The sequence below is a fragment of the Haliaeetus leucocephalus genome, unplaced genomic scaffold (genome assembly GCF_000737465.1).
Source record: "Haliaeetus leucocephalus isolate CR32 unplaced genomic scaffold, Haliaeetus_leucocephalus-4.0 Scaffold206, whole genome shotgun sequence".
NCBI classification, from domain to species: domain Eukaryota; kingdom Metazoa; phylum Chordata; class Aves; order Accipitriformes; family Accipitridae; genus Haliaeetus; species Haliaeetus leucocephalus.
The window spans coordinates 4,342,873-4,370,756 of NW_010972642.1; the positions used below are offsets into that span (position 1 = coordinate 4,342,873).

The 27,884-nt window shown below is 40.4% G+C and overlaps 1 protein-coding gene across 1 annotated transcript in view; it reads right to left on the minus strand.

The window, feature by feature from the left end:
• Positions 1 to 1,151: 1,151 nt before the first annotated feature.
• The window catches only part of CALD1 (caldesmon 1), a 197,444-nt gene continuing 170,711 nt past the window's right edge, over positions 1,152 to 27,884 (minus strand). Inside the window, exons 7-16 of the mRNA XM_010566129.1 lie at positions 23,365 to 23,513; positions 18,305 to 18,560; positions 16,485 to 16,625; positions 9,543 to 9,586; positions 9,372 to 9,450; positions 6,970 to 7,107; positions 5,906 to 6,001; positions 3,236 to 3,319; positions 2,878 to 2,911; positions 1,152 to 1,215 (exon numbers count right to left, since the gene is read on the minus strand). Coding sequence (XP_010564431.1) covers positions 1,184 to 1,215; positions 2,878 to 2,911; positions 3,236 to 3,319; positions 5,906 to 6,001; positions 6,970 to 7,107; positions 9,372 to 9,450; positions 9,543 to 9,586; positions 16,485 to 16,625; positions 18,305 to 18,560; positions 23,365 to 23,513 — 1,053 coding nt within the window. The 3' untranslated portion in view covers positions 1,152 to 1,183. The remainder of the gene's footprint in view (positions 1,216 to 2,877; positions 2,912 to 3,235; positions 3,320 to 5,905; positions 6,002 to 6,969; positions 7,108 to 9,371; positions 9,451 to 9,542; positions 9,587 to 16,484; positions 16,626 to 18,304; positions 18,561 to 23,364; positions 23,514 to 27,884) is intronic.

The following is a 27,884-nucleotide window of genomic DNA, read 5'->3' on the forward strand; positions in this document are numbered from 1 at the left end:
CCATGTGTTTACTATATACAAATGAAAACATCTGTAAATAAGATATTCGGGAGAGAGAGTTAAAAAGAAGCACTATAGAGGTTTACTTCATTTTAGGTGGACTTAGTGTACGGCACTGATGGATGGCAAGATTTAGTGTACAGTCATTTGAAACAAGCTCCAACTGTGTTTAGGTTTTTTTCTTTTTAATTATGGTAGTTTTATATAAATTAGACTACAATGTTTTATACAAGTGACCTATTTTTGACCCTCTATACCCTTACCTTTTCCTCTTTTAAAAACTATACTTTCTTTTTAATTACCCGTTACTGGGCAACTGACATTTAAAAATTTTTAATACTTATCTCACCATACCTCTAATGGCATTTATGAAATCTTACTATAGAAAAGTGTGTGATTTTGTCTTTATTTTTTTAAGCTGTGATATTGGCTAGTTATGTATGTTTATTACTAAATATAATACTCTAGCATGTATTAAAGCATTCTACCATTAGTAGTGCCTTTAGGCTAAACTTTGTAAAGCTATGTGTGTATATATTCTAAATTGCATTCAATTAACTAGTCACTAACAACAAAAAGAAATATCAGTACCGCTGTCAGCTAACATAATCATCCGAATTCAGGTATTAACTTAAACTAGAATGGAAAAATTGATACTTAAAAAAAGTATAAAACAAAAAAATTAAAACACGTTATTGATGCAGTATTTCTCATGACATGGGCAACTTACAGAAAATATTACATTGTCAACTAAAGATATTTCTTCCATGCCTTAGTCTAAAGTGCAGAAAGAAAGACTTCTGTATTACAAAAGTAACCATTGTTTTTATAGGTTTACTGCACACCTTTCTTAAGCAACTTCACTTTACATGCATTTTGGGTTGACCTCTTATGCCAGTTGAAATCACTGTTCAGATACATAGTTAGTTACGACTATCAGTAGAAGAGTCTATATATTTCACAGCATGGGTTTCTTTAGGAATAAAGGCTCTTGTGCAAAGGCAGTACTATTATGATGAATGTCTAGACTGATTATTAAATACAGTGCTAATATACATGGTTTTAACTGGGATAATGCAAAAAGACATTTTGGTAAATAAACATAAATATAAAAAGAACAATTTAGCACTTTTTCTTTTTTTTTTTGTTTTCCCCCGATTGGTCCAGCGTCTTTAGCGGCCTTCTACGGTTCTTTCTCAAATTGTCTCAAACCTGCTGAGAAAGAGAAAGATTAAAGATGGCCTGAAATAACCCAAATGTATCTCTAAACAGAGAAAACATGGCTCTAAACACACAGCCTGTAAGAAGGCAGGACACAAGCTGTATGCTGCTGTGCTTGTATACTGGGATTGCTCAGAGGTGATCTCCGAGAGGACAGGCAGGATATCCCCTCTCTTGCCTCTGACAGCCCCGGGAAGGAGCTCAGGGAGAGCTCAGGAGCTTCCCACCCAGAAATGCCGGGGGTGCTGCACCCATCGCTCTCCCCGGCCACGCGTGGGGGGCTGCCATGCTAAGGCAGGCTCTGCTGCAGTGCTTGGTACCTGCGCTCCAAGTCCAGAGCAAGACTGAAAGGTGGCTCCCGAGAGCCTCCTCCTGCAACCCCTCTGCTGAAGCCTTCATCCCACTCAGCCTTAGAGGAGAGGCTCGGTGGCGTCCCAACCGCTCAGCGGGGTCTGCTCCTGTGGGCGATGGTGCGCAACTGCTAACACCTTCCAAGGGAGCAGAGCCGTGCCAACGCTAGGAGTCTGAAAACCCCTGTCCTAACAGCTCGGTTTAAAAAAGGAGAACAGGAGGAAGACAATGCCATTTTGTGTGACTAAACTGATAAGAAAAGTTTACAGGCATACCATTCCTCTGGCTTCCCATACGAATGTGAAGGAAAATGTATGCACATATTAATGTGTAGAAAAGCAAAAGTTTTTCTATACTTGATCATTTCATTCCTAGGGAAGAGTCAAGGGATGTTGCAAGGCATCTTTAAAGCTATTAAACTGATCAGTGAATTTTCATTCTTCCCCACTGGTCCTTAGGCACATAATTCCTTTAATTGGTTTTATTTGGAGTGGTTTAGATTAAAATAAAAAAAAAGCTAGGAGGGTAATTTTGTTGATTTCTTTCTGTACAACTAGGTTGTGTTTCCCAAGCTAGGAGTTTCAAAATGACAGTAGTTAGACTCTTTTTGCCTTGAGAAGACACCAATGCACAGCTCCAGCAAAAGCAGTGCTGCCGCTGAGTGTGTTTCAACTCCAGTCCAGTCTGGGTATGCAGGAGCACATAAGACACACAACCAGCCAGAGGAATTATTTTTAAAAATCAACACTGCTGAATTTTCATCAGGCTTCACCATTACCCAGTGGCAGTGTTTGAAACCAGATGCAGGACTCATTCTCAGTAGTACTGAAATCTTCTATTTCTGCTCAAATAATTTTGCTACAACAGTCTCGGGTTTGGGGGTCTCCCTCTCCCCTCATGAAAGGCGTATCCATTGCCGCTGCAGCCTTTAAAAGATCCCTTCCCAGATGCTTTGCATTTACTGTAATTAGTTAAATGACCATCCCATTCCTCAGATCTCACACAGTTTAATGATACTCTCCAGCTACAGCAAACATGCTACACGTGTCACTGGAACAAGGCTTTGCAAACACGGCTGGAGCACTGTTCATCCTCAGTCCTCCTAGGAAGATGATTTAGGTTTATTTCTCAAACATTCATGTTTTGATGATATTGCAATGCAGCGTTTGAAAGGCAAAGGCAAAAAGCGTTTTTGTTTTTTGCATCAACATTAACAGCTGTAGAATTTTTAAACACAGATATGCCTGTGCAAAAATTTGGCAATAGTTCTATTTAATATGCAGGTGTATTATTAGAATTACTTACCATTAGTCTCTGATTTTTTCCCCATAGCTGATACCTGTTTGAAAAAGTAATAATCCATTATTAAAGTTGAGTATGGGAAAACATAGCTATTTCTAACAGGAAAAAAATCAACTCCATGCAAAGGACAGATTTCCACACACAACACAGCTCTGCCAAATAGGAATATAAAAGTTACACGCTGCCCATGGCTTCCTGCGCCTCATTGTACTTTATTTTACAGATTAAAAGGCAGGTTAGTAACAAAAGACATGTAGAGGCTTAATTCCAACTGACTGACTGTATGAAGGCAAACGGTACTTTCCCCCTAGAAAGCCTCCCACAGAAATATTATCCTTTTAACAATGGACTGAATTGTTACCTTAGAAGAAGAAGAAGCTGGCTTTTCAACTGACTGCTTCTCCCAGAGATTACGCTTGCTGGATACGTCTCCTGGTTTTAAATCCTGTATTTTTAAATTAATGTCAGAGAACAGAAACCAACATTAGTTCGGGTTTATTTTAATTTGTTAGAGAAAACATTAGAATGCGACTTCCTCATAAGAAAAGTTGAGGAGCATCCACCGGTGGTAAATATTACATTGTCTATCAATTATAAAGCTATTCAGAATGACACATCACATGATGACTCCACACATATACATGCTTTACGACAAAAACCAATCCTGCTGCACCTATTTAATATTGCACAGACTGGCCATAACTTATTTTGTTCATCCTAGAGATTGAAAAGTTACTGCACCATCAGGTTTTTAAGAAGGACAATTCCAATTTTTGCAGAAAAGAATATTTTTTTCAGAAATAGTATTTCTATTAGGGAAGAATTCAAAGTAGCTTGTCTCAGTTTAGACTAGGAACAAAATATTTTGTTAAAAAAACTGTTAAAAAAAAAGAGTAGGATTTCTAATACAACAGAAAAGCAGATCCTCCTCTGCATCCTTAAATAGAGGTTTCAGAATTTAACACTGTAGTCCTTCATATCCATTTGAATTTCCATTGCATCCTTTAAGATCTTAGCATGTACCAATCGCCCAACAGAAAAAAACAGGTGAGGTAAAGTCATTAAAAAATAACAATATTCTCTGAAAATGAGCGTACATGGAGACTTTAAGCAAAACTCAATAAAAATTTCAAGCTGTTTCTTGGGGAAAAGCAGGAGTACAAATCAAGATGACATAGGCTAGGCTAGTAGCAATGCACCTGCTTAAGGACAGATAGGTTGGTATCTACCTCTGTGGTTGCAAACAAAAGACTTTTGAAACAATTTTGGACATAAGTACTCTCAATTTCAAAAAGCGTTCAAGTCCTGCACAGTTCCCAGAATGTTGTTGTTGCCATCCATAGATAGGTAGTTTTCTGCACATGAGAATTTCTAACTTGGGATAGAAAAATGCCCAGTGATGAATGGAAGTGTGATTTCTGCAAGAGGTATTTGCACTCAGCAGAGATGCTTTAGAACTGATCATAATTTATAGCCAAACAGGGCTGCTGACAGTTAATACTTTAAGCCAATTCTGTACTTCAAAAAGTGAGTTCAGCAATAACAGAGGAAGGAACAAAACAGCAAAATTGCAGTGGACCTTATCACAAAACCACTTCCATAATCCTGAAATCATTTGGGATCTATGATTTAGGTTCACCATAAAACTAACTGAGATCTTTTCTCCCTCTACTTTTAATTGAATGTTGTTCAAAACCCACAAGAATCTTGATGGTCGCAGAAGTTTCGAACAATTCTTTATTTTGGTAGAATGTGATGAAGGTAGGAAGTTATTTGCTAACAAAGAAATTCTAGGTTTCTCTTTGATTTATCCTGGTAAAAAAAAAAAAGTAAAAATCACACCCTATGGATATATCTCATTCTTCATAGTCAATCATAAACAGGTTTACCTGACCAACTTAGCAAACAGACCCCCAGAGAGGAATAGGAGGAGGGCAGGTTCCTTCAAGCAGATACATTGAAAGAAGAAAGAACAATCTATTGAGAAAGAGGGAAATGAAGACATAGGTAGAAACAGTTGGCTGAGGGGAAAACAAGAGGTTAGTTTTACATTATCTAAAAGATGCAACTTAGAAGAAAGAGAGGAAAATCTGGAGGCAGATTCTGTGCTGGTTTTCAGCAGTTGTGTTTAAATACAGCAACCATAATGACTTCTGTTGGTTTTATATTCATATCCATAAGGATGGAATCTCCATGTAGCTACCAGCAAATACTGACATTAGGGACAACATTGCAAATTTCAAGCTCCAATTTGAGACAAATGGGAGTGTGAATTGAGAAAGTGTTTTTCAGGCTGCACCTTTTATAAAGGGCAAGTGGACTGGCAGAAAAACACAACACAAGGATATGGGAAGAAACCAGTTCTTTAATAAAATCCCAAAGTTGAATCATAAACACCACGAGTGATGCCCTGCCATTCTCCAATATGGGCGGCTACAGCTCCAGTTCCTCACCTCTACCCTTCTCCACTCCACAATTACCTATTTCTGCTCCTTCCCACATCCACACTGCTACTTCCCACACTCCCAGCTTATTACTTTGATTGCATTTTCTACTCCGATTCTTGCTGAAGTAATGGGCATGCTAAAGGGCCTTCATTAGAAATTACATTTAGGCTATTAAAGGATTAACGTATTTCAGCTGTGTTTAAAAATATACTTGGAAGATTTTTACAGGGCAAGGGACAAAGCACAATTGCTTTCTTCCAAGTCTATGGCTGGTAATTTCTAAATTAACGGTAGGGCTTTCACAGGGGGAAAATTAATGTCCTTCTCTACCAGAGAAGTGCTTCTCTGAGTACTGTCTTTTTAGAGCAACCCTAAGGTTTAAGGTGAGAACTGCCCTGTTTCATCTCCCCCTTTTCTGACTACCCAGGAGTCAGCAGCCAGAGGGCCTCTGTGAGTCATTCCAAGAGAGGACGAGCGGCAAGATTCCTCCAAAGACCATCAGCTGGTTGAGGAAGCACCACCACCACCTCTGCCCCAGGAGAGAACCCACCTACTGAAGAGATGGCTGTTGCAAGTTTACTTACAGAAGGTTTTGGAGCAGGTGATCTGTTGCTCTCTGGGGTCTTGGTTAACCACTCGTTGATACGACTGGTGACACCAACCTTCAGTCCAGCAGTTTCCTGCAAAATAATAAAATCTAATCAGAAGACTTTAAGAATAGCTTTTGCTATGTTTTCCACAGTTTAGATTTAAAAACAAAGCCAAGCCTGAGTTTAATATAGAGGTCCTCACTGAGACTATGGTTAGCTAAGAGGCATCCTGGGTGCTCTGAAGGTATTGTCCCTATGAACTACACAGTACTACCAAGCTCAATAATGATAGAAGTGGGCTGACAAAATCATTTCCACTTTAGTGCTAACCCAGGAATAAACATTAGACATAAACCTGCTGTTTCTGTCATAACCCCAAACTTCAAGGAGAAAAAATCTTTAGCTTAAAGAGGAAGAGACACCAGTCTAAGTCTACAGCTTCGTTATGTTAAACTAAAATTTTTCAAAAAAGCACATAACAGAGGAGTTAAGTGGTCTACCATTTAAATCATTAAAATAAAACTTTAAAAGGCTAGAACAAATTACTGAAACTTCATGGCTATCTGTAATAATCCCCTTCAATCCATGGCTCAGTTTTTTCGGCTATGATGAATGCTTATCAACTTACATCAATTTATAGAAAGGAAATATTGCCTTAAGGATTTACGTAGAAAAGATAAACATCTCACAAATGCTTCTATGCATTATCTATAAAACACCATCATTATCTTGCCCCCCTCTGCCCCACAAAAGAATCTTTCCCAACACAAAGAATTTCTTTGTACTCTGCTTGAACTACCCAGATATATTTGTCCAAGATATCTGATGTGGCTCTGGAATGTCTCATAACTTAGCTCAGTATGTCACTAAATTCTTCTGCTATACTCAATATTGCAGCCACACATTTTTGTGGGTTTCTGAGGACCTCAAGATCCTTGGGGATATTCTTCACCAGTGATGTCAACAGGAGCAGCCAGGCTTACTCATAGGAACATGAATAGCAAGGTCAGGTCTATAACATAATTCTTTATAATCACTATGTAAAATTTAACACGTACCTTATTTGGGGTTCCTGTCCCAGAGGGTGATGAAAAAACATTCCCTTTCTCCCACATGTTCTTAATATTACGGACACCCTCAGCTGGAACAGGCAGGTCGGAGGCTGCTGGCTTAGCTGGTCTTGCAGCCTTTGTGCCCTGCAGAAGAATTGAGGCCAGTTGGTGTTTGGCATTAAGAGCTGGAGTTGCAGGGTGGTTTGACTCTGGGGCAGTGCTGAGGAATGCAGCAGCTGTAAGTGGTTCTAGCAATGATCATGCAAAGACAGAAAGGAGTACCCAACTCAAGAGGTGCCACTGAGACTCTCCCCCTTTTGATTTGCAGTTGCACCCTTGACACAACCTGCTATGAAAACTGCAATTGTTTAGATTTTTGCATTTGTTAAATTTCTAAAGCTCATGGCAAACCATAGCTCTGCACACAACTGCTCCGAGGCTTTCATCTGTCCTCCCTCAAGTCTTAGCATCTGCATCATGTAAGCATGGCTCCTTCAGGGACACAGCTAAGGAAATCCTTATGTGGAGGCAGGGGGAAAAGGCTGCCCTGTCATTCAGCATCAGACTCTGCTCCATCTGTCTCAGACAACTTAAGCTCACAACTCGGGATTCTAGGGGTAAATTTCAGCAATTACAGTATATTTGGAATGAGGTAGTTTTTTAAAGAGTGGGGGACTGGGGGTTTTTTGGCAGTGTGTCTTTTGCATTGTTACCAAAAACACTGGACCAAACTCCTCCTGTTCCTTCTTTTCAAAATTTTTGTACATTTTACATAAGACAGATTTGAAGAGAATAAGAACCTGTACGAGCTGAGGCTTTGCCTCTCTAGTTGCAAAGCAAGGCAGATTTGGCAACTTTTGGAAAAATCAAAAACTCAGCAAAAGAATAATTTCAGGTCAGATGAGAGCTGTATACAGTTCTGAAGCTGCACAGCCTGCCCACCCCTTGCCGTAGAGCTATGCTTTTTAATATCTAAATGGAGCATAAAGACTCAGGACCTTAGCACAGCCCTACTGAAAATACTGGAGAACCTAATATAAGCTGCTGGGTGGGCTGGTCCAGTGTTTACAGGTTGACAAACCCCGAGTTCACTATTACATAAATTTCTTATGGCAGATGGAGCTGTACCTCCAACCCATCCACTCTTTTTAAGGAGTTTAACACCAAATCCCAGTGCCAAATCAAAGCCCTTGGTCATGCTAGGGTGGTTACATCTCATCCAGAAAAGGCGCAGAGTGAAGCAGGAGGACAGAAGCTGTATGCTCCTACTTTGATGATATAGGGACTACTGGGTGCCATACTGACATTCATCTCTAATGGAGAGGTTTGAGCTACCTTCAGCTTGACATAGGCACTGGAGGCAAGCCTGAGCCTTCAGCACTGTCATGCATGCGCTTTTTTCATCGGGAACTGACACACAGTATAAAACTCTCCAGCACTGATAGGCTTCCTAGCAGAAAGGTTAAACGAACAGCAGTCACAGAAAAAAGCTTTTGTTAATTGATCTTTAATTACTTGTTTCCTTTAAGTTAAAGGATAATAAAGCCTAACCAATTAATACCTTAACGGAATAGCATGCTTAGACTCTATATGTGAACAAGAGGAGAAAAAAAAAATCCAGCAGGGAATGAAGAAGTGCCAGACCTTAATCACAGCTATCAAGATAATATCCCTTTTTATACTATTCTATTCCCATGACACTTACCAACTCAGTCCAGTTGGCCTGCTATATTAACCAGTAGCTTTCACATTGCCTATACTCACTGATTTATTAAAAAAGGCTTAAAAAAAACCCCAAAATAAAAGTAAACACCTATTCTTCCTTGGACCATGAAAAGAAAAACCCTCAATTCTGGCTTCAAGGCACATTATTAGCCACTACTTGTCAACATCACCTGGGGTCAAATTCTGGATTTTATTTTGATTCTGTTTTTCCTTTGTCACTACTTAACTCCCTAGCTCACTAAAGTGTCTGTCTTTGCCAAGGAATTTCACTCTGAAGTGGCAGCCAGGAACACAGGCCCAGTTCATTGCTCTGCTAAATAAGCTGCTAAGTCAGCTTTGCTCAGGATGACTATCAGCTCTCTGCTGATAGTACTTTCATCAGCCAAGAAGAAGAGGATGCGACTGTCACTCAAGAGATGCTGACCGAGTCCTTCAAGAGCTACTCCAAGCTTACAAAGCAGAGTACATTGTAGCATGAAAGAGAAGACACCATCTAAGGTTTTGTTTAGATACATATCTAGATGTTGGTCATGGGTGTGCCTCAAGAACAAAGTTCTTGAAGTTGCATAAAAAAAGTTTGTGACCAAAAATCCCTGCAATTCTTGAACAGTAAAAAACATAGGCTGATTTAAGTCCCCAAAGCCATCAGTAACTAGAGCAATTGTGACCTGGAATTAACTTACCTCAATTGCACTAGTGTATTGCTCAAGTCTACTGTCAATCTTTGAGACAACTGCTGTCGTGTGGGTGGGTTTCATACCACTGTAAGAAGTAGAAAAAAGAGAGAAAGAAACTATTATTCCCCCCAGTTAAACACTGCTGTTTTGACTGAACCTAGTGTTTTATTGCTTTACCTCTTCTGAGCGGATTTGTTCAAAAATTCTGCTCGCTCCTCTATCTAGAAAAGAGACAAACAAGAGCTATAAGTTTAAAGTTAATAAAAAGGCAGTCTGTACAAGGCCAGGTTAAAATCTCATCTTAAATGTCAAAAGATCAATCTGAAAGAGATGCATTCCAACAGAAATCACCACAGACACACACAGAGGTTTTATAGTTAGGAGCCTATTACGCTACATATACGTAAAGGTGGATATCTTTTCTGCATTAATGTTTGCATCCTGAATATCTCTTCAATGCCTCATTTGTAAGGCATATGTAAGAAAATAAACCACCAATACAGAAAGAAGAAAAGGGAAGAAGTTCTTCTTATGAAAGGTGTTGATATTCACGAAATCTATGTCAAATTTCCTCATATCTCCCACAAAAGAGCAAGTATGTAACTCTTGAGACAGACAGTAAATTTAATAAGGTTTTTCTGAGTTGAGACATCAGACTAGGCCACATTTGGAGCTCGGCCACATACCCTATCTCATGCATGTTTTTGTAGGACACTGACAATTTAATCTGAGCTCCAAAAAACCAATCAGACTGTCCTCTGCTCATGTTGAAGCAGGATCACTGCTATATCTACCAGCTGTTATTTTATACAAACCAGTATCTTACATTTGATCATTATTTCCCATCTGTGTGTATGGAAATCTTGTAATATTTCCAGGGAAAAAGAATCATGAAGGTCTCGTAAGATTTATGCCAAATCTCTTGATAATTTGAAAACAAAAAGACTCCATCCCTGAATAAAGTTTTTAAATATTTCACGATGCAAGGGGGGTATATATTTGCATTCTGGGTCAAGAAATACTTTAATCAAACATCCTCAAGTGTCTTCCACATTGCATTGTTCCACTTCTTGTTCCAGGCTCTACAGTTTCACTTAAGAGTAAAATATACACAGGCAGCTCCATGGGATAGAAATGACTATTAATCAAGCCTGGCTGAATTCCTGGGGATTCCCGTCTCAGTATGGGTCATCCATTTTCAAGTTACTTTCACAGTGACTGCTGTGGCATTCATGCCTTATTAAATAAGGCAGTGACAGCCATTCCTTTAAATGGTTCTCCTCGGTGCCCTTAGCATCCAGGCTGCACCGGAATACTAAATCCCACAGCAATCCCATCAACGGGCACGCATGTTTTATTTCTCAAGCGCACGCAAGCAAAAAGTCAGGCGGTTCACTTCAGCGCAGGATTCACCAAACAAGCTCACTGGAGGAACTCCAGCTAGCATCAATCCGGCTCAAATGCGCCTCTAAAGCTCAAAGAAGCTGGCGTGCAATTTACAGAGTAATCTACGTTAACGGTTTTAGTGGCCAATACACGATCTAAATACGGTCCCGAGTGGAAAGACGGGCTTTGCTCGGGGAGGTCCCCGCTGTTCCAACGCGCTGCTGTCACACGGTGGCAGCACCACAGCGGGCAGGAGGCGCAGAGCCGCGCACGGCCCGCCGCTGGGCCTGCGGGCTGCACCGCTTCGTCTCCCCCCGAGGAAATAAGTCGGCGTCGCCATAGAACGGGCAAGTAAATGTCTTGATTGAAAGCGACGACACAGATCTGCGGTGGTAACTTAAAACACGTCACCTCTCCTCGACTGTGGTATAGGAGGAAAGGCTTCCCACAACGCTGATTTCTGGGTCATAACCAGCAAGGCTTCAAAACGATGAGTTACACCAACGAGAGCCGCTGGTTTCTCCCCTGCACTGTATGAACGGGCAGTTCCCTCCCTGCATCGGTGGAACCCTGGCTGGCAGCAAGGACAAACACTATGGACTATCTCAGAACACCGGGACTCAAGGTAACCATCTAAGAATTCGTTTACAGCCTCTTCTGGTTCAGATGAACTGAGAATCCACTTGAAATCTTACAAAAGGGACAGACCTTACAAGATACCAACAGTAGACTCTTTATAGTCTTCCCACATTCAGGAAGGAGAGATGTTTCTACACAGCAGGAAAACTTGGCTTCAGTAGGCACTGGTGTAAGAGGGGGATAGGTTGGGGGGAAGAGGGACATGTATTCTCAGGTTTACTACATTATTGTAGCGAAAAGGCATGGGGTCATTCTTCACCCACTGGGAACAGCAGTTCTCAGAGCACCCGCTGTGGTATCAGGAATGAGTCGTGGATTGTTCAGAACAGGAGAGTAAGGAAGCAAACCAGAAAATAAGTTAAACAGGAAAGCAGTTAGGAAGTGACCCTCAGAGCTGAAAATGGTCCTCTTCCCACGGAAGCAGGTGCTTTGTGTGGATGGATAACACATTTTCTGCACATTTATATGAGAATTTGTTCTAGAGCATCTTCCTCAAAATACAGCATGCATGAAACAGAAGCGTACGTTGAATACACTTGAAGCAAACAAAGCAAACACACCTGTATACACACATGTATTCAACATACAGGTCAAATACATTAAGACTGCACAGCAACATCTAAAGGCCATTTATCCACTGCACACCACACAAAGTCCATGCAAAGAATTTAAAATGTTTGGCACATACAGTAAACAGTATTACAAAATAGATCTGTAAGAGAAACAGGCAAAGCAAGGTGGTTAGTACAAAATGCAAGATATTTCCTCAAAGTGAGACCAGGAAATAAGAATAATCTTTTTGCTGCATTCGTTTTAAGAGGATCTGGTTAAATAGCTTGGACTATGTTTTGTCAACATGGAATACTTTTCCAAAGCCTCTGACACAGAACACACACATACTCCAAAAAGGCGACCTGCTGGCCTCCAGTTAAATTATGACCAGAGAGAAAGAACACAACATCTCAGGCTGCCTCTCTCCCACCTAACCTCCGTTGCTTGAAAGTTAAGCATTTAGTCAAAATTACTCATTTTGGTTCCCTCTATAGTCAGTGAAGAGGCAGAGGAGCTCACCCTAGAAAAGGTAGGATTGCTTGTCCACTGAGGGTGGCTCTCTCTCTGTTGACTACCAAAGAAGCTCAGATTAGGCAACGAAATACTTAGATGGACACCTACACTTCTGCTGGTGAAGTCAGATGAAGTGATACCAATGGACATAAATCAAAACCATGTGGATTCTCACACCTTATTAGGGCCTTACTCAACAGAGTCGGCACAAACAGGTGGCAAGGAATAACTTAAGCAAGATGTTATACAGAGATATATGTATGCATTTATCCACATTCAATATTATATAGACATGTTTTGTTCCCTAATTGTGCAAGAAATGTCTTGCCTATTAAAAATGCAGTTAAATTGTGGATGTCACAGTGTACACAGTGTACTGTCTTCCATCTGCACATTCTTCAAGAACAGAATGGAAGAGGAATGATTTAACACACAATTTGAGCCAGTGACTTGGGGAAAAAACCCATCAAGATATGCCCAGTAAAACTTGTTTCATACAAAGGTATTAAATGATTCTTCAGAATTTGAAACTGCGTATTAGATATCATGCAACAGAAAGTGTTGTGAACTGATATATATAAAAGCTTTTCTCAAAAAAAAAAGGGGTCAAGGAGGAAGGGGAATAAGAAATGCACACAGAAAACAGAAATCCCTGCATTAAAATTTTGCCTCATATCCAACAGGTGGAAGAACCTAGTGGAAACCCATTTAGAGTGGTAGTCCCTGGGAGTAAAGTGGCTTTTCCTTATCCTTCCCGAGTGGCTCACGTGCTCTTTTGCTTCATTAAGCACAGTTAGGCTTTTTCCTGCTGTCAGCAGCATCCATGCAGAGTGCACCAATTTACTCCAGTTTATCTGCCAGACTAGAGAGCTTCCATCAGCATCAAAGACGGGGGAAAAACAAATGTCACAAATCCTGTTCTTACCATTCTATCTTCCCTCTGCTGCAAAAGTAGCTCATCTAGGAAGAACTGATTGTGTGGATTCTAACTCTTTCCAGTCACTGCTCCAGCTGTCAGGTATTGAAAGCAATAATGAGATAGGATAAGACAGGTCTTTAAAGAAAGAAAGAAAAAAAACCCTGAAAGTCCTATCCTCTGGCTTAGCTGTCAGCATTTCCTTGCAGAGAGTGCAGGCTGCCACATCAGCCCATGTCTCCCAGGAGACATTTTCTGCAAAGACAGAAGATATCCCAGGCTACCAGCCTCCTGCCATTGCTTCCTTCCCTCAATGTCTAACTGCTTTTGCATTTCTGTAGTGGTGGAGCTCACCCCCAAGAGAAGACTTAGTATTGAAATATCCTGTTCTCTCCTCATTAACCTCGAGAATAATTATACAAGAAGTCAATAACACTCCTTCCCAAAGAAAACATGAGGAATGAACTTGTGTAAAAAGGAAAATGAACAAAGATTATGCAGGAAATCTCATTTTTCTACCACAGCACCATTTGTGTGAACTAAACTAGGGAAAGCATGAGCTAGAGCAGGATGGGAGAGCAGCAGAGGTTGTTCCAGTCTTTGTCCTTATTAAAAAAAAAAAAAAAACCAAACCAAAACAAAAACAGGCAAGAGAGCAGAGGTTGAACAGAGGTTTGGTACTGCTGCTACTGCCCACAGGGAGTCCACCAGCCCTGAGAAATCCAAGCTGCTTCTGTTCCTTAGCTAGTGATGAACTTGGCCTGTATTTACTTTGCATGCTTCCTCTTCACTGTCCCCTCAGAAAGGACCAGCCCTCAAGCTGTAAATGGGAGGACTCCATGCTGCCGTAGTAGTTCTGCTGAAGTAGTGTCTCAGGTTTCAGGGAAATATTGTATTTAACAGTTAAAACAACAGGAGTTGTCAATACTGTGTAGGCTGTGCTTTAGTAGAGGCCAGACTAGATAATCATAGTAGTTCTTTCTAAATACAAGCATGTATGTATATTATGTCTGTGTTTGTATACATGTATTTATATATGTGCATCCATGAGCCATGTAATAGATGGAGATGAGTTGCACATCTTGGTCTCTCAATTCTGAGTCTGCATGTCATGCTACTCCATGCCCTGCGTGATGGATAAATGCAGTGTCCATAAGATGGTAATATGCCATGCTGCTTTTCAGTTTATCTCCCTTCTGTCCTTTGTTCTTGTAGTTCACTTTGTAAACAGCACGCCCTACTTTCCTCATCTAAGTCACTCCTAGGAACTTCTTTTTCTCCCCCAAAACTTATCACATCAGGAAGGACAAGGAAGGAGAAAAAGATGCTTTGCCACATTGTGATCTAGGAGAAGTCAGAATGTGCACATATATCATACAGTATTTTAATACTGAGCCTCCCTTTTTTCATTATTCATTCCAACCTCCCACCCACAATTGTGCATTTAGGGTTCTCACATGACCCATGACACATCTAACCAGATGATACATTCATCAAGGGAGAAAATATGTGCCAGATGCTTTATAACTCAAAAGATAACTTGGGCAGTGCATAACAGGCAATGAGAAAGCTGTGTCCCAACCAGGTTAGACCAGCCTGAGAAGTCTGTCCAAATGAAAGGTAACAAAATATACTGTCTTCTAAAAACTGCAGTTTGACATCAAATTTGACATCAGGTTATTAAAAAGAGATTAATCTCTCCTCAGCTATTGACCACAGAAGGCCAAGAAACAGTTTAGGGTGTGAAGTTCAACAGCATTACGTATCTACTCTGGCCACCCACAGACACCAGACTGGAATATGTACAGTATCACCAGAGAAAGAGAAAAAACATGTACAGAGTTGCATATATCAGTTTTTGTAACAAATAACTTCTACCTAACAAGCCATAAAATCCAGCAGCAATTATCATCATAAAAAAATTGGACCTTGGATGCTTAACGACATTTGGAAAATTCCAGCTTTCCTCTAAAAATACACTTAGTAGAGTAGTGTAGCATCAGTCCAAAAGTTCTCTGAAAGCTATTAACCTCCTGCCAAATCCAGTGTTTTTTCCCACTCTCCCCAAAATTATGATCTATATCTTTCTATTATGTGTTTTCAAGTATAATTTCCTCTCTTCTGAGTCATCTGTGAACTAAAGCTCCAAATGTGTCATAAAAGGCATCTCAATAAACAGAAAGAAGAAAAGGAAGCCCTCCCAGGAGGGCTGGGAAGAAGCTGTACATTTATAGTGTCTGTTACTGACATGGTCTTCTGCAACCAAAATGGCAAGACCAGGTTTATCTAACAGGAGCAAGTTGTGAAGCTTGGCATTCTTTGTTTACAGCTGTAGGTATTCTGTCCTTGTATTTCAGGTTCAGATGTGTCTGAGAAGTCAAAGGCAAGTCCAGTCAAAAGCATTTGGACACTGTATTTGCTAGAACTGGACCCAAAACAGTATAGGGCTGAAGCTCCAGATCGGTTCAAAGTGTAGCGTTATCTGACTTGCAATATAATATGGGCCACAGAAGACCACTTAGAAATTCCTGCAGCAACAGAAGGGGTTTTTTTTCCCTGTTACGTAAGAAAATGAAATCCAGCCCAGTACTTCTAGATGTTATTTTTAGGGGGATTAGACATAAACTAGCACTCCCATATGGGGCAGTTTCAATTAATGATGATTAGGCTAAATATGCTTAAAGACAAAGTAATCTGGCAAGGAAGAAAGTAATTGTGGATGTAGAAGGAGAGAGAGAATATTTGTGATCTTTATCTACTCCAGTTCACAAAGCACTCCTATAATAAATTAACATTGAAAATCAACACAGTAATACAGCTCTAAATTTCCAAAATAATTCTTTCTTGAAGATGAAGATCCCTTTTGGACATTTTCCATGAACAAGAACAGGTAACTCCCAGTCTAGACTCTATTTTTAGAAAGGATCTCTAATTTTCAATCATCCCAATGAATGAAGTCTTTCAGCTAACGGTTTCAGGCTAAGGTCTATTCCAGAGCATTGTCCAAGGTCTGATTTCAAGTATTTCCACACAGCTTTGGTGTTTGGCTGTTCGTTTGGACTGCAACTCCCATTACTTTTTATGTACTATATAGAAGTTAGTGTGTAGGTTACCTTGAGAGATGAACCTTTAGGACTGAAACATTTAAATGGCTTCTTGTCTTCAGATGCACCATCTTCTGGCATCTTTTGACGTTTCTCAGCAGCTTCAGCCCTTCTCCTTTCAATTTCTTCCTTCATCCTCCTCTTTTCCTCCTTAAAAAATATGAATGGTCACTTATTCTTTCAGAAACTACATCACCATTACAGGGCTTTGCAGTCCTTCAAACATTTACCAGATTTTCTAAGAACAGATTTTTATGCCAATCAAAAAAGTTCAGTGACCTATCTGAAAACTAGCAATGTATTGCTGCTTATCCATCACAGTGCTAAGGAAGTAGGGAAGACAGCTAGTCTGTGCTGCTTTAGTGTCTCCTCACAGTGAGGTCACCAGATTTATTGCCATATAGTGCCGCTTAAAGCACATTTATAAAAATACGCAAATTCAGTTTCTCTGTATCCTCATGTATCATCTTTGTACTGTTCTTCTGTCCATCTACTCTGTCGCTTGTTGTTCCAATGTTAATACTTCACAAGGAAGAATCAATAGGTGCCCCAAAAAAGCAAATATTACACGCTTACAGTTCTCCCTCCGAAGAGGTAACATGAGTTTTTACTTCGTAAGCTACAAGTCAAACCAGGAGCCCTCAAAGCACAACCATTGTGAGCACTGGTCAGCAGGGTCTGCCCAGCAAGGAATTGTGCAATCTCAGCATCTATTAAGTTCTACTGTAAAGAGCTTAGTATATTAAAGCAATTGGCCAAAACACTGCCAAACACTATTATTATTCATCTACCATTTGTTTTCCAAACAACTAAGATTCCTAAATGATGCACCAGAGATTTCGAAATCCTATTTATAGAGTCCCTTGGCAGAGGCAGTACAAGCAAACAGATGTGCTTGGGTACTCGCTATTTAAATAGACAGGAATATCTTCCTAATGAGCTCCTAACATCTTCCTAATGAAAATATTTAAATAGACAAGAATATCTTCCTAATGAGATCCACCATAAGTATATATAACATGAACATTCCAGCTCATCTGCAGCAGACGAGTTTTGACATGCGCTTTGCAATTCAATTTGTGTAATGTCAAAAAGACATCACGAATAAATTAAGAACTGTGTGGCTGTAACACCACCCCCAACATTTTGTATCTCCAAGAAGATAAGAAATACGCAACTATCGCAGATGAAATCCTGACTCATGAAGACATATATTAGAGCCCTGTCTTTTCTGAGGCTAGAACTGTAACATTTCTTTCTACCCTGGATGACTGCACGTTTTACCTTGGGTCCTCACTAGAGCATCTATGTGATGTAGTCACTGGATAACAAATACAGCACACTTGCAGTTAAATCTGAAGGTTAGAAAATGGGGTGATTTTAATGCTGGGTAGCATATTTGAAATCAAGGTCTGTTGTGACAGACCATCTCCTGACAGACGCTAAGAAACAGTGACGGCCAGAAGAGCATGCAACTCGGAGGGCCCAGATAAAGGGTACAATTTGAAGCAAAGTCACAGCAGCAATTCCCCATACAGCAACACCAGATCCAAGAAGGAGAAGCACACTTGGGCCTGTATGCTTGTGTTTGGTCTTGTCTTCCTTGTTACACGCTCCTTCCTCATCTATGAGCCAGTCTCCCATGGCCTCATTGTGTCCTTTTGTCAAATACAGACCCATCGACCTCCAGCCCCACCAACTTCTTTGCCTAAAAGTGTCTGTGCAGACACTGCTGTAAAGAGTTATCAGCTAATGCAAGGCCAGTGGAAGTAAAGTAGTAACAACAAGGGAATAAAAACAGAGTCCAATGCTTCATCTTTTATGCTTACCTCCTCTCTGGCTTTTCTCTCGGCCTCCTCCTGCTTCTTCTTCTGCTCCTCTTCCTCCAGGATCTTCCGGCGCTCCTCCCGCCTTTTCTTCAGTTCGTCCAGCTCTGCCGCCGCCTCCTGCTGCTTCTCCTTCAGCTTCTCAAACTCCTCGTTCTCACCTCGGCGACGGCGCTGGTCTTCTAGCCGCCTTCCAGCCTCGACCTGAGACCCCAGCTTTCCTTCCTCGGCATTTGCGGTCCCTTTCAAATTGGAGCGGCTGGGAAAGAAATGAAAGGGAAGGTGATGCACCACAGGTTTTCCCTTCCTGGCCAGAGCCACCCCCTGCCACGTGCTCCCCAGCAATGCGAGAGCCCAGCACTCAAAGATATTGCCTTATAAGACCTTTTGCTCCTTGTAAACTATGACAGGCCTAAAACATCTTCATCAGGAGTTAGTAGGCTGGGATACTACAAGGAGCACCTGTCCCATCCACTGCCAGCGGGGAAGGAGTCTCTCGTGCTTGTGTGCACAGGAGCTGCACCACCCTGCCTGAGAACTCAGGCCACCTCCATTTTTAAAAGAATTCAGTAACTGAGCTGGAAATATTCAGCATCTCATGTAACTTCAGCAAGGAGTATCATATCTCATCACCATCTCTATGGTATACGGTAAATTGTTACAGTTTCACACCTCTGCTCTGCAGTTTGTCTACAGAGGAAACAGTTCCAAAAGCATATTATACTTCATACAGAAAACAAAGCAATGGAAAGCCATAACTATCTCCTCTCTGTTGATTTTCAATTAGATAAATTTACATATAAAAAACTCATAGCAAAAATATTATGCCATGTTCTATGTAATAAAAGATGCAGTAATCCTTTGTTTTCAAAGGCAAGTATTTTTTATAAACCCTCTACAAACAGACAAGCATCTTTGGGGACAGAACATATTACTTGACTTGGGGAAAACAGAAGGAGGTAAGAGAGGAGAAAGCATCTTACAGCTTCAACAGTGTTTTAAAAACCTAAAAAGGTTCCTATCTCATCTATAACATGTATCACTTTAACTCTCCCAGCCTGTATGAACAGAAAGGTTCATCAGATCTTTTGCTGACATTTTCCAGGGAAAGTATGACTTTTTATTAAGGAACTGGAAATTATTTATTAATGGCAACTTTCCACAGAAGAAAACCAGAAGTTTTCCAAACAGCTGTAATATATGAGACAGAAAGAAAGAATACCAAAAAAAAACCCACAAAGAATTTGCATAGGTGAAGTGCATACTTTCAACAGAATCAGATAGCATCACCTAGTTAAACAGTTACCACACCAGTGTTTAGACAAATGTCTGCTCCCTGAGTGCATTTAATATTACCGCTGACATGGAGATAGATACCTAAGAGGTATCAGTGTGCTATTCACAAAAGACAGACAAAAAGGGAATGTACTTATGATTTTTTTAAAAAAAACCTTTATGCTCTGTTCTGTTGGCATTTAAAAAAGCTGGATATTAATGATTTCAATAATGCAGAGTGTTGCAGAGTACCACAAGACAGTACAAATCAAGCATTCCAACAGTAACAATAACTGTTAGAGATGATCAGATTAGAGATGACAACATGAAGAACAAATATCATATAAATTTGCAGTCTGGTAGATCACACCCAATCCTGCAAAGGTGCTCTGAAGAGCCTCATCTAGATGGAGTCAACCATATAAAACAGGCTGTAGGACCAGAGCTGAGTTATCTGTGGTTTCAATATCACAACAGAATCTACTAACACAGAGTTCTCTGCCCCCACAGGACCTTACCAAACTGGATGAAATTTGGTTCTAGCATGGCATGCATGATTTAGGAACTGTATCACTAAAAACTTATGGCAAAATAGTATAACCAAACTGATACTATTATGTGAATTCAGCTGCTGTACCTCATCTGTGGAAGTTCAACACTAAAGCAGTGGACGTGGCACTCATTTTGCAATGTGTTTACTTGGTTTTAGAAAGTCTTTTCTATGCAAGAGTGTAACATAACAAAGCAAAGCTAAAGAAAAAAAAAAATGTCCCAGAGATCTGTGAATGTATGTACCCGCAGTACATTTTCATACCTGATTTTCTAAGCTAGAGTTACAAGTACATAATACATATTTCCCTAACACCACCTTATCACAATCCTTTTCTGCTCCAGGCCCTATTCCTGAATGTGGTTTTGCAGTGGAATCACTTAAACCATGAAAGTAGAACCACAAGATCACCCTCCATTGTAAGCATCAAGTTAATTTAAGTGGTCACAAATAAGGGCCTGCATCAGGTAGTGATGTGTAATTGAAGAAAGGAACTCATGCTTTTTACATGAAAAATACATACACAATTAACTAAAGCATTGTGAGAAAACATTGAAAACTTCATTTGAAATTTCATTTAGCCCATTCAAGGAGAAAGTGACAACAATACATGAGGTGTGAGGTATGATTTTGGGTGTCCAGCCTGAAATACCTCTGATTCGGTTTGCAGAGGTACTGAGAACCCAAAATCTTCCACAAGCTTCCATAAGGCACTAAGTATTTCTAAGGATCCAGTGCATCTAACCTGCACAGGCCATGAGAAATCCCTGGCTATTTTAAAGCTTTCCTGCTTCATTGCAAGGTTGTAGCCTCTATAGCAAACATCCCAGGAACCTCACTATTTCTTTTTTTTTTTCCTCTTGGTCTCTGAAGTCTGTGTCACCAGCCCACCCAGACCTGCAAGCTTCAGGCCCAAAGAAGATGCAAGAGGTCACTTCTTACAGATATAATGATATCCCTGGCAAGGGCAAATACTCAGCCCTCAGAATTAAGAGAACTAAGAACATAACTTTTGCCAAGATTCTCTTAATAAATAGTCACTCTGTTTTATACCAGTACAGAAGAAAGGTTAGTCCTCAGTGACTTCAGTGCAGGTAGCCTCAATGAAATTAACAGCTACTCTCAGCTTTCGACCAATAAAAGTCAAAGGTAGAATCTAGCCTTAGCATTTTTGTTTAGAGACCTCAGGTGACTATTTTGTCCTCCTTACAAAGAAGGACATTTAAAGCTTCTAGCTTATTTTATTCTCATGCAGCTTACAGGAGTTCCACTATTGATTCTGCATAATCCAAAATAGCAGACAATAAACTGGCAGTAATTCTCCTTACTTTCCTCCACCTCCCAAACTCCTCTGTTTTCAACAGATTCTGGGAATCTCTGTTCTCTGCTGCCGACGTTGTGAAATTAGTATTGAGATGCTGGGTGGAGAAAGAGTTTCGTAAGCACCTCTTTGGTGCTAAGAAATGAAGTTGGTTGCCAGCTTTCAGACAAGGAGGAAGAGGAAAGAAGTGGTTTGTGGAAGCCAAAAATGTCAGAACAATGTGAAAAAACATGTTACATCATATTTAGGACTTCTGCAGTCCTGTATGAGAATAGGGAGGAAGGCAGGCGGGAGGGGAGATGGGAAGGGGAAGCCATAAAATGGGGTTTTATTCTGTATTTCTCTTACTGACGTAGACGAAGACGACATAGATAAGATTTTTCTTTAGCCTCCAATACCCTATTTTATTCTCAATCCTCACCACTGAGAGTTAGCCAAGTTACGTGCTTCCTAACTAGTATCTGATATGTTCATGTAAAAACAAGAAGAATGACAGTTCCAAACAAAGGCCAACAATGTGGGGGCAGTTCGTTAGAAAATAAGCCAAGAGCCTTAATTCATACCTAACAACCCAAAGAACACTATAGCCTCTGCTGATGTTGCCAACCCAAGTCTTCTACTCCACTGATAAAAGGCTAATAAACAGGCTTCTTCCCACATTTGGGAAACAGCAGAAGAAAAACAGAAAAAGAAAAAAAGGAGTGGAAACTCAAATCTACATGTTGCCACTAAGGCCTGTCTCCCACAGGAAGTAAGCAAATGAAAACACAACAAAAATATTTTTAGAAAACCATTCTCATGTTATTGATGATGTGACCCAAGTCATGAAGTAGAACAGTTCTGAGCAAGGCCAATTTCCTGCTATTCCATCTCCATCTCTGCCTGTCTTTTGGCCTTAGGCCAGGGTGTCTCTGGGGACTTTTGAACTGCACTTTATTTTGAGAAAGTTTGTTTTTCCCGGAAGAATCATGAGGGGAATGCTGAGATACAACAGCAAATCCCATCTGCCATGCACAGATTTCTCAAAGTGCCTGGAGAGCTTAACCTTTTCTTTGCCTGTGTCAATGTAAAAGAAAAAGAGATGTGCAGAAGGAAAAAAATTTAGTTTTCTAACCTATTCATTCCTGTTTTTCTGCTAAAAGGAAGAACTTCCACTCTGCTTCATGTATCCCCTCCTTTTAGCAGGCACAATCCTTTTTTAATAAACTTTTCACTAGAAATTTGTTGCCTTCATTGAATTTCCCAATATAGCCATAAGGCCAATACTTCCTTGAAAAGAAAAAGAAAAATCAAACTGTGATACAGCTTATAAAAAGACAAAAAATAGAACATTTTGCCTAGGAGAGGTTTTCACTTAACTGAAAAATCATTTTTATAGAGAAGCCATTCATTTCAAGGTTTGCCTTGAAATCAAGAGAGATGCTCTTTCAAGAGTTACCAGCTGGATTGTGCTCCATACTGATATGCAGAGTCTGATTAAAAGCAGGTGAGTAATTGGAAATAGGTTACTTCAAGTAAAGGTTGAGATCTGACTTAAAAACTTAGAGAAGACAAGATCTGGGCTGTTGTCATTATTGGCCTCTATGCAGATATTAGAAATAAATGTTGTTCAAGGAAGGACAGAGCAGAGCAAAATAAGCTCTGCCCCAGCAGAGCAAAAATAAGCTACTTGCCTCTACTGAGAGAGCAAGGCTATTTACAGCTGCTTTCTGTACTTCATTTTGTTACTGCAACAATGTGGGGGCGGTTCGTTAGAAAATAGGCCAAGAGCCTTAATTCATACCTACAACCCAATGAATGCTAAAACCTCTGCTAATCTTGCCAACCCACGTCGTCTTCTCAGCTGCTACAAGGCTATTAAGCAGAGACCCAGAGATGGCATAACGTAAGCAAGCCCAGTGCCTACTTGAAACTTACCCAAAAGCATTCTCAGTAGATTTAAGTTTGGGGGCAATGAGTTCACGTTCTCCATTCTGTGCCTTTTGTTCAGAAACGCCTTTCTTACGATCCCAAATACTTTTAATTTCCTCTTTGGGTGCTTTTCCTTTATCCTTGTCATCTTTTACCTGCTCAGGAGATACCATAAATCATAGCACAGAAACAAACAAACAAAAAAAGAAGTCACAATAAGGCATTCTAAATAACAGCTGAGGAACACAGATTTCTTGGTATTATTAACTAAGCAACTGCCTTCAAAATGTTTATGTGCTTTGTGGCAGAAGTAGTCTGCAAAGCTCTAAACTGTGACCAACCGCCAATCTGCTGTCCTGATCTGAATTCAGGATGAAAACATCTTGAATAAAATTATCAGTCTTCTCTGAAAGTTTGTTGTGGCCATGGGACCATACTACACCATTGCTTCATTCTGCAACTGCACCCCACTGAGGTACCCCAACCCTTCTCTCTCCCATCGCAGCATCATTCACCTCTTGCCTATTAAGATTCTGGGTTGCAAACTCTTTGGAACTAGGCTTGTTGATACATTCTTCCTACAATGGTTAGGGCACTGATGCAATAAAAATAACACATAACCTTCACCACTTGTCAAGTTTGCTTGACAAAGTTCATGCTCTTTCCAGTATCATAGCAGATGGATACTTCAATATTGCAAGAACAATGGCTAAACCACAAAATTATCTTTATATCAGAGTAAAATTTACTCTGACAAAAAGCACAGTCCTACCAGGGGCTAGTCATGGATAGTGTTATCAGACATAAATATGTAATCCTATGAAGAAGCAAATGTTCTCTCCAGAAACACTAGAGCAAAAATTCCCTCTATCCTTATAAAGCTTTGTCCTATAATTCTTGATAGTAATCAAGTATATTTAATGCATGGATTTCACTCTCCAGTATTACTTCAGAGTTTTGAGCTTGAAGTATTTATCAATACTACAGATGGCCTGATCCCTGCATGCTGAGTCATGGCTAGATGCTGATAAGAGGAGGAGGATATGGGCTGATTCAGGTTCTTTATCCTCAGGTAGAATTATTCCCACTCAGTTAGACTACCAGCCTAAATAAACTTTCAACAACAGCAGATGAAACATTTACCTCCAAAGTATTTTTTTTTGGCCAGCTCTGCCATGTTGGAGGAAGATTCCAGCTGGCAAGCAAGAAATACCTTCTATGAAAAATTCATATGAAGACATTTAAAAAAAAAATACTTTTGTCCCTTGGAAGTCTATTGCCATCCCATTTGCTAACCAGAAAGAAAAAGAACTCCTGTAACAGTCCTGCCTGCAACACAACTGCTTTTACGGCATTCCAAGCTGCACCTTGAAATAAAAAACTAATACAGCCACCCACCCCTAAATCAAATCAAATTTCTATCCTTCCTCATCAAAGAGCAACATCTCAAGATGTAGTATCTTTACCAATAAAGGGTGAGTTCAGAGTCTTCAAAGTCAAGATCCTCCTAAGGCATTGAATTAAGCTGCTGGGTGAAGTCCCGAAGTCAGCCTCTGACTTCACCTGAGGCCAGTTTGCTTGCTCACAGAAACTGATACGATGGACAATGCCAAGGTGGCACACGCTACAGGTGAGTACTGGGTGGTTAAACTACTCGAGCAAATTTGTCAGTGGTGAGGGATGTTGGACACAACCCACAGAGGCATTTGCTCTGCCCTGAGAGCAGGCAGCAACAGTGCAGACTTTCCCTACCCTCTCCTGCTGACAGGCTTTAGCCACGACCTGGCAGAAGTGCCCTGGTGGACAAGGGGGGAGTTCAGTTTCCATGACCATACATTCTTTGGCCATGATGCTGTAACTGCTAGCAAAAAAAGCCATTATTACAAGCAGCCTCAAGGAATGGTTTTCTGTTTTCTAGGAGCTGGGCTGAGACAACCAGGCCCATTCACTGAGCCTAGTGAATGCCATCAGACAGTAACATCTTTTGGGTGCTCCCAAATCTGGGCAAGATTGTAGCTAGTGATCATGTTCACAGCAAAAATCTCTGCTGCCTGTTAGCAATCTCCTAATCCTTCCGTCCCAGTCAGAGTGATACTGAAACCAGCAATGTTGATTGTTGCAAGATTTCACATGCCAGGATGTCTGTGTTGGGATTTTGAGAGCATAGGATTTCCTTTGCTGAGATTTTCATCAAGACCTTTCTAAGTCTCATTAAAAAGCCAATACTTCCAGCTGTCTGATGTACTGAAGTCCACTGGGGAGGGTCATATCTCTTAGATCTTAATTGAAATCACTGAGAAAACTAATATTAAAACAATATAGTTTAAAAATTAATAGGTTAGGAAATAGCATTTCAGAAGCCAGTAGGATTTATGGTAATGTGTCTGCATTTGAGAAAACGATTAATATAGCTTGGCCTCTTTATTCAAAAAGATGATAAAACAAGATATTACAGAAACATTTCACAGCTTTTGGGCCCAATCCTTCTCCTACTAATTTTAATGCCAAAACAGAGATTGATTAGCACAGAGGCAGAAACCATTATGTCCCATTCCAAAGGCAGGCAACAGAAAAAGTACTTTGGCTTGTCTCGGTGCTTCCCTATATTACAGGCTAATTCAGCTTCTGATGAATTCAGTAAAAAGGACTACACTGACTCCAGGTGGATTATACAGATGTTATTACCTGAACTGAAAACAATTCACATGCTCTCACAAATCTTGACCATCAAGTCAAGACAGAACACACTCAAAAACATGTTTAGCTGATTTCCAGCTTTATTTATTTATATTTTGATCTTTCTTTACACTGCTTCTTTCCTGTTAGGGTGTTATGCTAATATTTGAGAGTCGAGATTTCTAAACTCAGAATTGAACACCTTCAGACCGCAGTGAATCAGTTACTGAGGTTGGGGCCATTTGGCAAATTTGATTCCTTATTTGGGCTCAATTACTTGGTGACTTAAAAGCTGTGGGCATCTGGGTCTAGGACTTCCATTTAGAGCCAACTACCATACCCAAATACCATGAGAAAAGCAACTGTTGCGGCATGTCTAGCCAAACTGGAAGCAGGAAATACCAGGAGTCTCACATCATGAGAAAGCTTGTTCTTATGAACTTTCCAGGCCACTTTTGAGAACCAAATATTGTGGTGCAGTTCAGAAAAGGAGACAGATTTTGCTTGCTAATTTGATCAAAACCTGAACTTTGAGGGCCAGATTTTGGTCACATTAAGAAAGAACATGTGCTTGTGTTGCGCAAATGCAAAAGCAAAATCAGATTACGTAAATACACTGTATTCCTTCAGGACCTTGTTCATGATATACTGCCATCCTTTTAACTGCATATATGGGTCAGAAATAGGCCTCATTGAATCTGTATGTCCTTGAAGGGAGGGGGAAGGAGTGGAGATGGGAGCCTGATCTTGACTTCGTTTGGAGTCTGAGATTGCCAATTTTTCTTCCCAAGCCAAGAAGCAACAACTGAGATTTTCAAAGCTGAGCAAAACACTTGAAATGTTCAGCTTGATACACATGCAAAAGATTTACCTTTCAGTGGATGGGTATTCAGCATCATGCTAAAAGTGAGACTCTCTTAAATTGTCTCAGCTTGAGCATCCAAAAATGGAAGCACTAAAATTGCAAGTCAGTTTTAAAAGTCTTACCAATTTCATGGAATATTCTAGCCCTCTGGCTATGGTTTAGAAGCTCCAGTAAGAGTTGACTGAGCTCCACATAAACACAAGCAGGATGATTGTGTCTCAAGTCCCCCCCCAAAATCAACATTTGTGGTCAGTTACAGCCTCCTTTTTACCTTTACTTGTAATATTCAAAGACTGTGTGCAACAATGAATATTACAAGCCGATCCTGTCTTACAAAGAACTCTTAATATAATCCATCATTTTTTGCAAAGCTGTTTCCCCTGCTTTCACAATGGGGTTAGAGTGATTGTTTAGTTTTTCTAGTGCATTATTCGGAAGCATCTCCATTAGGTCTCATTTAACTCTTCCCCTTTCTAGAATAACTTATTCTAGTACTGCCATTCTCTCTCCCTGTTCATTAGAAACCTTTCTTTCAACCATCTTCATCACTTCATTTGCCTTTTCAATCTCATGTGTACCTTACTCAAAATGTGATACCCTGGATGATCAAGCTAGGCAACTGGACATAAAACCTTGTGACATGATTTGCCTTCATCACTCTCTGAGGGTGAGTTAAGCATGTTCCAAATTAATCCAACAACTAAGGACCCTGGACCAGACCCTGTACAACTCTCAGTGCTCCCAAGCAGCTAGACAGGCAGCAAGCTGCCTGTTACTAGATTTCTGTGCTGTGGCACCCTTTAAGCCACACAGACCTGGCTGAACCCAAATAGGTCCAAACCTCCAAGGCCCTGACCTGTCTCAATGTCTGATTAGAATCAGGGCGTATTTTGATACTTTCTGCATTGAACCAAAAGCACAGTTGCTACACGACATTGAACATGGCTCCCTGTGTCCAGCTGTAACCTGAAGAGTAAATGGTCCC